This window comes from Microtus pennsylvanicus, chromosome 10, assembly GCF_037038515.1.
Source record: "Microtus pennsylvanicus isolate mMicPen1 chromosome 10, mMicPen1.hap1, whole genome shotgun sequence".
NCBI lineage: Eukaryota > Metazoa > Chordata > Mammalia > Rodentia > Cricetidae > Microtus > Microtus pennsylvanicus.
Window position 1 is genome coordinate 101,031,167 of NC_134588.1, and position 14,155 is coordinate 101,045,321.

The window sequence follows — 14,155 nt, forward strand, 5'->3', positions numbered from 1 at the left end:
GCTGTGCAGGAGGGCTGTGCAGGAGGGCTGTGCAGGAGGGCTGTGCAGAAGGGCTGTGCAGGAGGGCTGTGCAGGAGGGCTGTGCAGGAGGGCTGTGCAGGAGGGCTGTGCAGGAGGGCTGTGCAGGAGGGCTGTGCAGGAGGGCTGTGCAGGAGGGCTGTGCAGGAGGGCTGTGCAGGAGGGCTGTGCAGGAGGGCTGTGCAGGAGGGCTGTGCAGAAGGGCTGTGCAGGAGGGCTGTGCAGGAGGGCTGTGCAGGAGGGCTGTGCAGGAGGGCTGTGCAGGAGGGCTGTGCAGGAGGGCTGTGCAGGAGGGCTGTGCAGGAGGGCTGTGCAGAAGGGCTGTGCAGGAGGGCTGTCTCCTAGGGGTCAGGCTGTTCCAAGGTGCTGGGGGGGGGGGGACAGGCCTCCAGGATTTCCAGGAAGGTGACGATGTTCCTAGCACGAGGGCTTTTCATTTTCTCTGCCCTGCGCCCCAGTATAATTCTACCTCTCTTCTCATGTCCAAGCCATTGCCCACAGCACGGCCTGGCCATTGCCCACAGCACGGCCTGGCCAACAGCCTGATGGCCTGCTGTGAGCCTGAAACAATACTCTCCAACTACCATCCAACTCTCAGGCCTAGTTACAGTCAAAACAGAATTCTTTTCTTTGTCTGGGTTGGGGGGGGGTCTGCCGAAGATAGGACCTCTTAGATCTCCACACAGGATGTCATGGAGAATTCTTCAGGAATGAGCCTCTGGTGGGATTAGCTGTGACCCAGCCTAGAGGCAAGGGCTGCACTGATATCCCCTCCTGGGGGCGGGGTCCATTTGGTTCCTGGTCCCACCTCTGTGTGGCTGGCAGACACAGGAGGGAGATTCTTCAGAAACAGAGATGCTGACCACGGTAGCCCTGCTTGTTTGGGTCCCTGGATTGTAGAACTGGATCCGGGCAGTCTACAGCTGCAGAATTATCAGAGCTCTTTCTTGGGCCTTCGATCTTTCTTCCGGTCCAGCCCACCTCACCCACACTTCCTTCCTGTCCCTTTGTTCTTCAGGATGTCCTTTTCAGATTTCTTGAAGCAGTTCTCTCGACTGGAAATATGCAACCTGTCCCCAGACTCCCTGAGCAGTGAGGAGGCCCACAAATGGAACCTGGTGCTCTTCAATGGCCGCTGGACAAGAGGCTCCACAGCCGGGGGCTGCCAGAACTACCCAGGTGAGGCAAAGGCCACCAGGCTCTTCTTCCCCGGGCTGCATGGCTTCTAGGATGGATCTTTGGATAATTAATGCCCTTGGGTCTGAGGTGCTGTTTCTACTCTGGCTTGGAGGCCAGGCTGGCCAGGGTGGACAGCGCTTTTGCAGCTGTCTACCTGAGGCCTTGCCTAGGCTCCTGTGTGTTTAAATCATCCATGCTTCAGCCACCCCTGACCTTTCGGCATGCCGCTTCTCACCAACTCTTCTTGGACCATCACTAAAGCCTTGGCTGCCCTCCCTGGTTCAGCTGGCGGACACCACCACATTGAGCTTGGGTAGAGCAGTTAAGGATGTCAGCAGACAATCTAGCGTTTTTAGTGGCTTGCACTCAGAAGAGCAGCCATTCTGCTTGGTGTTGCCCAAGTTATGGCTGAAGGGGTGAGGCTGTGGGGTCAGGAATGGACGGACAAAGGCTATGTGTGGGTCATGTTCCATCAGTGGGGAGAGGAGGTCATCAGGAATCTCTCCCTGGCAGGGATGTCCTTGTGCAAACCACTGCCTCTGCCTTAACTCTGGCTCCTTAGAGAGCGACCTCCCTGGTTCTGGACAGATGACTAACATGTACTTGTGTAGACTCCTCCTAGGTCGCATCCACTGGGACAGCTGCTGAAGAAACCACTGAGACATGACCCCAGCTCTCTGGAGAAACAAAGGAAAGAAAACCACGCTCCCCTCTTGCTAGTTCCCCACCTCCATGCTTCCCTGGCTTGCTGTTGCTCTGTTGATTTGTGTTGATTGACTCAGTATCTCCACGCAGGGCTGAGGGGTAGCTGCTTTCTTCCCAGCCAGAGAGCACCGCATGCTGTAGAAATGGCAGCACTGTAAAACCCCGTGTGGGTGCAAAGAGGGAGCACAAGGTCTTACCTTCTTCCCCTTCCATCTCCATCTGGCTACAACCAGCCGTTGACAGGCCTGAAGCGGGAGCTGGTGGCCTGCCCCCATCAGTCAGCATACAGGTTGTGAGGCCCAGGGACATTCCTTTTCTGGAGCTTCAGTTTTTCAGTACTCACAGGGTTCATAATTCCTACCTTCCCGCTCGCTGGGGCCCACAGGAGCATTGTCGCGCGGAGCACACGGGGAATCGCTTTGTAAACTGTGCAGTGTTAGACAAATGGGATGGATTATTTTTACGGCCCATTCTCTTCCTCTAGTACTGTTAAGGAGTAAACAAAAAATGTAGGGATTGCAGTAATGCTACATTTGGGAGAAATTAAAATATGCTCACCATTAACAAGCTCTTAGAAAAGACGCAGGAAATCCGCATGGATCATTCTGGAAGCCCAGAACCATAGGGGGTGCCCAAGGTGTCTGCATGCACCAAATAATAATCCCATCTGGGCTGCCAGCTAGCTGTCAGGAAGAAATGGATTGTTCTTGCCTCGTGGTAATGAAGTAAGCGCAGAAGATTACCGAAATTTCTTTCTCCCCCGGAATTCACAGACACCTGATCTTAAAAATCTATATACACCTGTGCCTTAAGTAGAAAAATAAAACCTAGAAATACAGGCTCTGGGAAGGAGGAATTGAATAAGTACTCTCGGTGTTAAAGAAAAAATAATGAATGGGCCTTGGACATAGGAGAATGCTGTGTGCCTTCGTAGAGTTTGCACCGCCATGCAGAGACTGTAAAAACACACGCCAAGTCCTGCTCCCCCTAATCCACTCCTCCCCAATTCTTTGTTGCAATTGAACACCTAGCCTGGTGGAGTCTGTCAGACCCAGCTTCTTCAATTATACTCTTAGCTCAATTCCATCAGAGAACTGTTGTGTGTCTGTGGCAGATCCCTCGGGCTCCTCTGTGCCTAGCTTGGGTAGTTACTAAGTTGAGAGAGCCTTTTCAAAAGTTGCCTTTGAATAAAGGTGTCTTGCATGTGTGGAGTGTTGCTTTGTACTGGTGTGTGCATGCACACTTGTAGAAGATGTTAGGGTATCCACTCCGTGCCTTATCTGCCTCTTCTTATTCATGCTCTTTCGCTCTCTGTCTCTTAAACCTTTGAGACAGTCTCTTACTGAACCTGGGGCTCTCCCAACAACCCCTGCCTCCATTTGTACACCCAACAGCATTGCGTTTACAGGCACATGTGTTGTAGGTTTGTGGGACCACAAGCCCCCAAATCATGACACAGAGACTTCTTATGAATTATGAATGCTCAGCCTTAGTTTAGGCTTGTTTCTAGCTAGTTTTAGACATGAACCCCTTTCTGTTAGTTGATGTGCTGCTCTGAGGTTCTTTACTTCACCCGTGGACTGTGCTGCTTTTCCGTGTCCTCCATGTCTGCTTGGCTGACCCCCAGCTGGCTGTCTGGTTCCCCTTTACTCTCTGCCCGCCAGTCCTGCCTATCTCTCCTTTGCCTACCTATTGGCCATTCAGCTTTTTATTAGGCCAATCAGGTGCCTTAGGCAGGCAAGTTGAAATAGCAACATATTTTTACATAGCTAAACAAATGCAACATAACTATTAAAGATGTGTTGATTTGTTTATGTTTGATTTTTATGATTACTAACCTGTATTTCTTAATTACATTTTAAAATGAGCTGCATAGGTACGGTACCTTAAACAAGAGTAGAAACATACATATGGTATAACAAGAATAACTTTAAATTTGTACCAATATACCAAAATCTATACCAATGTAAAGTATTTGAGGTTAATAGTTGTATGAGCTTTATGCCCTGTGGGCATGGCCAAGAGCTGCATTTAACTAGAAGCTGCATTTACGTGCCCCAGATCTTGGTGCCTGCACTGTGTCAGGTGTTTTTCTTAGCTTATTGTGTCTATTTGATGTGCTGGTTGCTCAAGTGCTCTCTGTACAGCAAAGCTGTGCCTCTGTATGCTACAAGACTACTAGGAAGTCGTGTCTTTTTCTTCCAGTTTCCTCAGACCCTAGATAGCACCAAATGTTGTTTTAACTTCAGCACAGTGACTGTACCGTAATCTACTGCAGACTCAGTCAGCAGCTGCAATGCTGTAGCTATCGAACTGTTTCTCTAACAGCAGCCAGGCAGCTCAGGCCACAGCCTGGCAAGAATTCTGCTCCCACAGGCACTGGCCCTGTCGCTGCCACTAAAGGTCGCTTTGACTAAATCTCTATCATTCTAATTATGAATAATACTCAAGATTCAAAGGCTGGGGTGAAAATCTGCTAGCTCAGAGAGACTAAGTAACAACTTTCTCCTGGCTGGCGTCCATGGAAGACCCATGCTTCCATTTCACCAAACCTAAAAAGGCTGTGCCACTCGAGTCCCACCTTACTACTTCCTGTGACTCTCTACCTCTCCCAGTTAGTCTTTGATGTTCTATGATTACTTTCTGTCAACTAGCTGCTAACTCAGCCCTCGGACCCAAGGTTAGTTTTATTTAATCAGCACAAATGCAAACTTGGGGTTCACAGTGTGATCAAATATCCCCCAACACACATGCATAGCCATGACTGACATTTTGACATCTGAACTCAGGTCCTCTTGCTTGTGCAGCAAGCCCCTTACCCACTGAGTCATCTCCCCAACTCAAAAGGCATCTGTTTAAGTATTCATAGGTGGTGCGGCAGGAATGCTTAATGACATTGTGAGTTCTCTTACACTATTGAATGATGTGTCTCATCAGTAGGCTGTAACACTTGACATCATGGATGGGCCCTTGGGCTGAGGGATAGAGGCTGTGTCTCAGGGCCTCATGGGGTTAAAACCCGAAGCTAGGACTTCTGGGCTTGGAGGAGCACATGACGGTCAAGTGGCTTTCTAGGTATCAGGCAGAGGCCTCCTTGGTTCTTCTGGGACTCTGCTGTCATCTGTCTCAGAGATACGCTTTTCCCTAAGGAGCTTCTCCAGGTGGAGTCTTCAGGTAAGAGCAGGAAGAAATGAAAGGCTTCCAGGAAGGCAAGATATTGCTTTCTGGTGCAGTTCAGAGCAGCCTGGGATGGCAGGATCTCAGATTTCACCACGGCTCTAGGCTACTGGATGATCAAGCAGACAAGACAGACATTCTAAGTATCTACCTATGGGGCAGGGCAGGGAGGTGGGAGGACGGCTCTCCCGTTCTTCTACGCCAGGCAGTCTAACTTACCAGTGTTAGCCTTTTATGGGGATGATGGAGAAGCTTTCCTTTCTTAAAATTTCCCTTCTTCATCCTCTCACCCCTGTTGGACCACTGCCACTGGATGACTGCCAGGCACTTACTGGACCAACCCCCAGTTCAAAATCCATTTGGATGAGGTGGATGAGGACCAGGAGGAGGGCACCAGTGACCCCTGCTGTACAGTGCTGCTGGGTCTGATGCAGAAGAATCGCAGACGACAGAAGAGGATTGGCCAGGGCATGCTCAGCATAGGCTACGCTGTCTACCAGGTACAACTGAATCAGACTCCTCTGTTGCGGTATACTGGTGTCTTCGATTGGGATGTTTCAGTCAGTGATTGGCGTTCATCTTTCCTATTGCCCAAATATCCTTATATAAGATGTTGTCCTTGCTTCCTTACTTCCCTAGAACTCTTATTGATGCTTGGATTCCATAGTTAAAGACTCATCCCTATGGCTGGAATTTCTGCTGCTAACACTCAGATGCGCAATTCATTACACTTTGCCTGTCAGTGAGAACTCGATGCAAATTAGACTCTTTTCCAAGAAGAGGTGTCTCAGGGGACAGAAGCCCAGAACGTGAGGGTGAAAAACATTTGGGCAATAAAATGCATTTCAGAGTGGGAGAATGTGGCTGGCTACAAAAGTCAAATGTCCACAGTCCCTTCTGCCTACCATAGGAGGTCATTTGGAACACATAAGGCACCGGCCTGGGTAAGAGGAGTCACACAGCCATTTTTGGTTCCGGAGTCTCTGGATTGAGGAACACAGCTGGTCCTTGTCTCAGACTTCAGTCCCTGGTTCATGATTCCAGCCTTCTCCAGTGACTACCCTTCTGTGGACATTGTCTCCCCGATACAGAAAATCGAGTCTTCATAACTTGACAATTGAGCTAGAACCATGCTACTTCTTTACCCAGAGAGACTCCATACAATGTATCCCACAGGGAGTCAGATTTTAGCTTTTCGGTATGGTTTTTATTACAAGTGAATTTCTTGGTTAAAAATACAATTCTAATCAGGAAGACCCAGGGCCGCTGGGAGGCCCAACATCTCATTGTAAATTAATGCATATAAAATAAGCATTATAATAAGAAGTATTGTAATAAATTTTGTAACAAGGAAAAATTCAGTTGCCAAGTCCATACATTCTTCCTCCAGCTCCCTTTATCATATTCTTAAACTTAGGGTTTCAGGTGTGTGTGTGTGTGTGTGTGTGTGTGCGTGTGTGAGTGTGTGTGAATATATCCTGACAAAAACAACCCAGGGAAGGGTTTATTTTAGCTTACAGATCAATGCACAGTTCACCATGGCAGGAAGTCAGGGGAAGCAGGAACTTGAAGCAACCGGCCGTTTTATGTCTGCAAACAGAGGAGAGCAGTGACCATACACTGCTTAGTTCCCTTTCTGCACTCACCTATGCCAAGACCCTAGCTAGGGAATGGTGCCACCCACAGTAGGCGAGTCTTCATATGTAAATTAACAATAGTACACAAGCTGGCAGGCTTATCTTCCAAGTGATTCTAGATTCTATCAAGTTGACAATTAACACTAACAAAGTATATGCAAGTGTGCATGTATGCGTGTGTATGTGCAAGCGTGTATGTGTGTGTGTGTGTGTGTGTGTAATTGGAAGAATGGGGTTTAGAAAAGAATTGCTACTTAATGGCCAGAGAAAAGAACTGACAGTAACTAAGCTCCATTTTACTCCAACTTAGCTCTTCCAGCCCTGTCTAGGCACAAATACTGCAAGCCCACCCTCACTGCTTCCAGACATAATAGCCCTGCGTGCATCCCAACACAACATACTTGCCTAACCATCTACTCCGCGCCATGTGCAGAGCTAGAAGTGGGGGATGCTGAGTACTAGCACACCGGTCCTGTCCTCTGGGTGCTCCCAGTCACTAATGGGAGGCCGATGACAGGGCAGGAGGCATGTGTGATGGTGGTACAACCACAGCAGCCTGGGCTCCTCAGCTTCACGCTGGCCGAGACTTTAATCAGGTCTGCAAAGATAACCTAGATTTCAAAGGCGAAGAAGTGAGAACAGTCTAGCCTGAAGGCACGCCATGTACTCTCTCAGGGTTTAAAACCTAGCGAGTGTTTCAGAGACTCGACAGTTGGCAGGGGTGGCTACAGGGTGAGCCACTCAGGGACGGTGGCCAGTGCTTCATCCGTCAGGCCTCCTTCATTGTGCCAGATCAACAAAACATCCTTTCTCGATAACTGTGTCTGCTATGATGTTTGTACCAATAAATAACACACACAACATGTCAGTTTCATGTATCGAATTATAGCTGTTTATAAACTACTCCAGGGTGTGTGATCTGTGGTCCCCCTTCTTGTCATCGGGGACATATAATTTAGAGCTTGCACTCTCTGAACAGATTGGTCACACAATTTTAAAGTCAAATCGAGGATGGAGCTGGATGGAGATGGATGGAACAGCTGGAGTAAGGGGAGCAGCCTGGGTGAGGGGAGTATCTGGGCTGTGGGAAATAGCTGGGCTGCAGGGATATCATATTTCCATCCCTGCTGTGTCTCCCTTCTCTGGCTGATGCCGTCTAAAACTGGACGCTAACCTGAGCTTGAAAACTTACCAGTTGAGAAGCTGCCAGGCACCCCTGAAGGCTAAAGGGCCCACTTTCTGCCACCCACGCAGAATCTTGCATTTCACAGATGGCTGCCCTTCCAGTCTCTGTGGGCAGTGGCTTTTCTGGTCTGGCCCAGGAGACTCAGAGCCAGGTGGACTCAGAGCATATTGTCAGAAGTGTCCAGGTCGTTGAGGGGAAGCTGATCAAAGTAATTACGGGAGCTCCTGATGGGCGGGAGGCCTCTGCGGGGCTGATTGTGTTTCAAACTCCAAATGAGAGGAGATCTCATGCCCCTTGACTGCCCTAGCGCTGCTGAGAAAGTGCCAGCCAGACCTCACTTCCCCTCAGCGTGGAAGGCAGTCGCACAATGGGCCTAAGCTGCCAGGATGCTCTTCTGGTTCAAACAGCCTGTGTCGTAGGGGCGGGGGAGGGAGAACACAGGAGGGCTGGAGTTCTCTTTTCTAGCCTGACACAGGAACACTGAGCTTAGCAGGGCTCCCCTTCTGGGTCTGACTGCTCTTCTCCACAGTTGTGCCTGAGGAGAGAGCTGCAGCCCAGCCAGTGACAAAGAATTCACTATCTCCCTTAATCAAAGCAAGGGGCGGGGAGGAAGGTTGCTGGGGCTGAGGGAGTCAGGCTACCACATCCCTTTCTCCAACCTTAGTGACATCCTCCTTGACTAGCTTCTACACTGCCCAGACATCGCCGGCGTAAAGGAAGAAGCCCCTTTCCTTCCAATTTAAAAACATTGGCGGAATCTCCTATAGGCCCAGTGTGGGTCACGATGGCTGAAGACAGTTTCAATTGTGACTTAGGTTGAGTGGAATTTTCTTCCAGCCAAATCCGTGATCTGCCAGGCCCAGGGTGGGAAGAACTTGGATCCAATTTAAGTGCAAACATTATTACGTTTGAAGCATTTGGGAGATCTGGGTAGATTACACAAAGTAAAAGGTAGGGGCTTCCCCAGCCCCGGACTTCTAGGACTCAGCCATCAGCACAAGGCCTTGAAACCCCCCGCCCCCATCACTTTCCAGTTCCGAAATGCACACCGCACTTCCATTTTTTTCTCCAACTTCCTCCCTGTGTGCTGTCGTCTCTGTCCGCAAAGTGTCTGAAGAGCTCCCAGGTGACTTGCTCTTGTCTTTCCCTGCAGATTCCCAAGGAGGTACGTGAGTATGGCCTGGACAGAGGTGGTCTCCACTGGGTAAGCAAGGGCATGCCCGCCTTTGGCTCCATCCTGCAATGGAGACAGGCTCTCCCGTGGATACTCTTTTGATCTGGTGAGCTGGTAGTCCTGAGAGCCAGTGAAAACAAGTGCAAGCCCCACCTGTCAGACCTTTGGGAAGGGAACAGGAGTGAGCCTTGCCCCCATACGAATTGTGGTTTGGTCTGAATAAGGCCATTACTGCATACTGTAGGGACCTTCTTGTCTGGCTACAGGAACAAGTGCTCTGGTGTCTGATTAGAAAGGGAAGTGCCAACTTCACCCTCTGCTCTGGCTTGTCCTATGCTCCTCAGTAACTCACACCCGGCTTAGAGGATCCTATTAGTAGTATCCTTATGGTCTGAGGTTCCCTCTGACCTCCTGAGCCTTGTTCACCGGTACCACCCACCTCAGCGTGCTGAAGGTGGGAGCCCGGAAGCACCCTGAGCACTCTGGAGACACCTAGGGCATATTGGAAACATACCTGCATGGCCCCACAGGAGAACACAGTCAGCACAAAGGAAGGATTCAGAGTGTGCTGGCCCAGGGTCATCTCTGCTGCAGCCTCGAAAGTCTAAAAAAAATCTCAGTGTACAGGCTACATCCCAGCAGGTTATAGCAGCATCCTGGGGTCAGGAGAATACAGGCATCGGAGGTTATAAACAGTCCCTCGACTCCAGTGAGGAGCCATGACTGGGTTTTGACCTGGAGTCAATTGCACTGATCATGCAGTAGCCTGTGACAGGCTGCTGGCTTTTTCCCTCTCGCGGGCTCTCAGCTTGACCAGGGTGTATGTAGCGAGGCCCAGGCTGTGTTCCCAGATGGCAGGCTACTGGTCTTTCGTGCCCTTGGGTCACAAATGCAAGCTATTTATTGTGGAAGGGACAGACAGGGTGTGTGGTTCGGTGCACTATGCTCATACTGGAAAATCATCCAAACCAAACCTGAGTTAAGTGCGGTTCATGGCATGTCCCAGCAGAGATGATCCATCGATATGAGTGTGGGGTCCTATGTATGAGTGCGAGAACTTTCCCCAAGAGCATCCACTGTACCCTTGATACAGATCCTGTGATTTGCAAGTGTCAGAGTTTCTGGTCAAACTTGAACTTGCCTCGGGATCTCTGGAGGAATTGTTACATCACGAACCATTGGGCCTCATATCTATAGCATCCAGCTCTATGGGTCTGGGGTGAGCCTAACTCTTTGCACACACCCCATCCTGCAGGGTTCACCTGCTGACTTTAGCCTCATACTTCAAGAACCAGCCTCGGTTGAGCCCGTTTGATTCCAATACCATCATAGTCATTGAGTTATGTCAGGGGAAGATGTGAAAGTTGGAGACCCCCGGACACATAATTGGATGGGGTCTCTGACAGCACAGAAAAAACCCAGTTCTTACCTCAGTGACTCCAGGTCCCACTCGACTAAAGCTTCCTAAACAGGGATTCTTTGGATTCTGTATTCTTCCAGAAATTGTTTGCCCTTCCCCAGCCAAGCCCAGATGTCAGTTGGCTGCTTGTCTTCACTGACAGTACCTTCTCCCATGGGACTCTTTCCTCCTTCATTTCTTTCCATCAGGGATACCAAGAACGATATTCAACTTGTTACCCTTAGATGTTGGCTGTGGCCCGGCTGATGCCCCAGCATGCTTATGCCAGGGTGTATACATTTTCAGAGAGAATTCCAAGCATTGCAGCTGTCCTAACTGCCACCTGGAAGGATCCCTGAGGCATCCCAGCCAGGACAATGATGGGGTGGTGGGCACAACAAGGGGTCCTACTTTTCTCCCCTGGTCAGCAGAACTGAGATTCAGAACTTGTGGCCATGCATGGACACTGGCCACTCCAGGGTGGGTGTTTTGGCTCCTGCAGCTTGCATGCACCTGCCTCTGTCGTGGGTATCGTGGAAAGATTGATGGTAGAGACACGGGGCTCCGGGGAGGCTCAATTACAGCGCTAACAACGTTGGCACCTGTGTTTTTGGAGCAGTCTGCAGTCAGTAATTAGCCCGTGTCACACCCTGGCAGCGTCCTCCCACACTTCTTCGCAACAGAGTTATGGGAGTATCTTGCCCTCCCTGAGGAAGAGTCCTGATCCCCAGGAGGCCAGGAGGGACCCGGAACCAGGCTTGGATAGCTGCCTCCTCTGTCTGTCTTCTTCAGAGCTCGGTCGCTTTAGTTGCCGTCCAGGGCACTTCCCTTGGGACCAGGGTTAAAATTTCCTTCTTCAGCCTTGAACTGGACTCAGGGTCAATGCTGCTCTCACAGAGACAGCTGCAGAGTCTGGTTGCTGGAATCATGAAGCGAGATATACAAAGGCCACACTAGACACCCCAAGCTTTACCCTTCATTTAACTGGGGAGAACTAGAGGGCAGAGGGGCTGGTCAAGGTCACGGTTAAGGCTTGGCACCCAGGAGGCACCCCAATCCACCTGATGGTTGAGATACAGTGAGCTGGCTTGTGACTGGACTGAGCCTTCCGATTCTTACACACTAGGTGCAAGGGGAAATCCCTAATTCAACAGGATGGGCTGAACTCCAAGGACAAACTGACTCTGTCCGTTGCTCTGTGCAGCTGGAGAGACACACGGATGCTCACCTGGGCCAGGACTTCTTCCAGAGCCACCAGCCCTCTGCCCGCTCCAGCACCTACATGAACCTGCGTGAAGTATCCAGCCGGGTCCGGCTGCCCCCAGGACAGTACCTGGTGGTGCCATCTACCTTCGAGCCCTTCAAGGACGGTGACTTCTGCTTGAGGGTGTTCTCAGAGAAGAAGGCCCAGGCCCTGTGCGTCTACTTTGTGGGGGATGTTTTCTGAATGAGGCCACAGGTGGGAGTGCAGCCTTGGGGGGCACCCATTGCTGAGGCACCTGCCCCTGTATCTAGAGGATGTTTGGAAAGAAGGACACCCAGTGGCCTACCCTATGTGTGTCTCCTGTTACCTCCACTTCACTAGGAATTTCTTCATCAGAAAAGTCAGGGCTGGGGAGACAGGGCATCATCAACAGCCTATTGACCAGCTGTCCTACTGCCTGGCAGAGCTGATGAGATCTGGGGCAGGAATGTGCACACAGTAACACATACTCAGTATACACACCATATAGATACACACTAGTTACATACATTACATGAAACCCACATACTATATATACACTAGACATATATACAACATATGTACCATCTATGCATCCCCTCCTTATATATGTATACTACACCATATACACACTATAGGGAAACATATACACTTGTATAGCGTGCACGCTGTGTATATCACGTGTACACACAACACATGCATCATAAACATAACATACAAAACATACATATATTATTCATACCATATCATATACACACACAACATGTGACATGCACACATACACACACTACATACATAATACATACCGTATACTTCAATACCATGCAATATGTATGTATACCACGAATACATTACTCTCTCACACACACATCACACATACTCATTACACATACATCACACACAGAATATTCTCATAGACATCCAGAAATTATATACATATTCCATGTACAACATACCACGTGCACCAAACACATACCACACTGCAAATCCTAATGCACAAAACATACACACTGCCTACCCCCCTGTCATGTACCCACCCCCATACTTCACATTCTCCATGAGGCCAGCAGAGGACATGGTGGCCATGAGGTTTCAGAAGAGAGAGCGGAGCCCCTGGGGTGAGATGGGGAGTGTCTCAGGACTCACCACGCTCAGCATTCTAGAATTCACCAGGGAGCAGAGATCCTCATCTCTGGTGGAAACTTCAGGGCAGGTCATGGTTGGGGCAGTAAAGGGGGAGGATTCCTTTTAGGGGTTCAGCTACACAGTTGTGTTTTAAAGCAGGAACTGAAAATCCTGGGTGTGAAATCAACTTCCCATTAGAGAAAATTCCCTCTGAAAGAACCCAGCCATTGGCTAAACTTGCCTTTTCATGTTTAATTCACTTCTGTCTGAATTTCAGAGAAATTGGGGATGCTGTGGCTGGAAACCCACACGAGGTATGTTGTCAAGAGTACTTTCTCATAGGGACCACCAGCCCCAAAGAATGATGCAGAGACTTAGTATTAATTATGAAGGCTTGGCCTTAGCTTAGGCCTGGCCCACTAACTCTTATAACTTAAACAAACCCATTAATCTACTAATTTATGTTCTGCCATGTAGCTTTTTACCTCTCCTTCATTCTGTATGTCTGACTCTCTCCATGTCTCGCTGGTGTCTCTCACATGTGCCTAGATTCAATCTCCCCCCACCCAGTTCCTCTCTCTCCAGGGAGTTCCGGCTAAACTCTTCCTGCCTAGCTATTGGCCATTCAGCTTTTAATTAAACCAATCAGAAGGCTCCTTGGCAAAGACCTGTCTTCATAGTGTACAAAAAGATTATTCCACAGCAGTGTGCAATCCAGTTATGCCAAGCTCTCACACTACTGTGTAGCAGACAATCAAGTTTCTTATTAATTTAATGGAGTTTTTTATATATTGAGATTAGTAACACTTTGTTTCTCTGGGACATAGTACTATAGTGTCTAAGAAATGACACGAGCATCTGTTCACTAGTCTACACACACACACACACACACACACACACACACACACATACACACGTGGACATGTGTGTATGTATGTGGGGTGTGTGTGTGTGAGTGTGTGTGATATCTTTCTGCTTCATGGGAAGGACCCAGGGGTGAGGGAATGTCTTTACCTGACACAGGTCCAGCTCCATCCCTCTGCTCTTCACCCAAATGAACAGCTGTATGCAGCTGCTACTCAAAGTGCCCTCTAGTGGCTGAGCCTGCTGTCCTGGAATGGACGGCAGTGGGATAGACGTGTTCTATTATTGGGACTAATCAACCGTGTAAGCTGGCGTTTCTACATCCCACCTGAGGATCCACCTGCCTGGGGCTTGGGGATGAGTTTATCTGGCAGGAAATGCCGTCACCTGCCTCATCTTCCTACAGTTAGTTTATCCGATGTGACTGCTCCTCAGGTCGGCAGCCCACTTGTTAACCTTCTCCCCGAAC

General features: G+C 49.5%; 1 protein-coding gene across 2 annotated transcripts in view; it reads left to right on the forward strand.

Annotated features, from left to right (window-relative positions):
• The window catches only part of Capn8 (calpain 8), a 75,617-nt gene that overhangs the window by 42,306 nt on the left and 19,156 nt on the right, over positions 1-14,155 (forward strand). The window contains exons 9-13 of one of the 2 annotated variants that reach the window (XM_075989364.1): positions 1,037-1,197; positions 5,404-5,579; positions 9,056-9,067; positions 11,680-11,891; positions 13,100-13,136. In XM_075989364.1, coding sequence (XP_075845479.1) covers positions 1,037-1,197; positions 5,404-5,579; positions 9,056-9,067; positions 11,680-11,891; positions 13,100-13,136 — 598 coding nt within the window. Of the gene's footprint in view, positions 1-1,036; positions 1,198-1,808; positions 3,798-5,403; positions 5,580-9,055; positions 9,068-11,679; positions 11,892-13,099; positions 13,137-14,155 lie in introns of those variants that run through there. The other variant, XM_075989363.1, reaches the window with a different exon arrangement.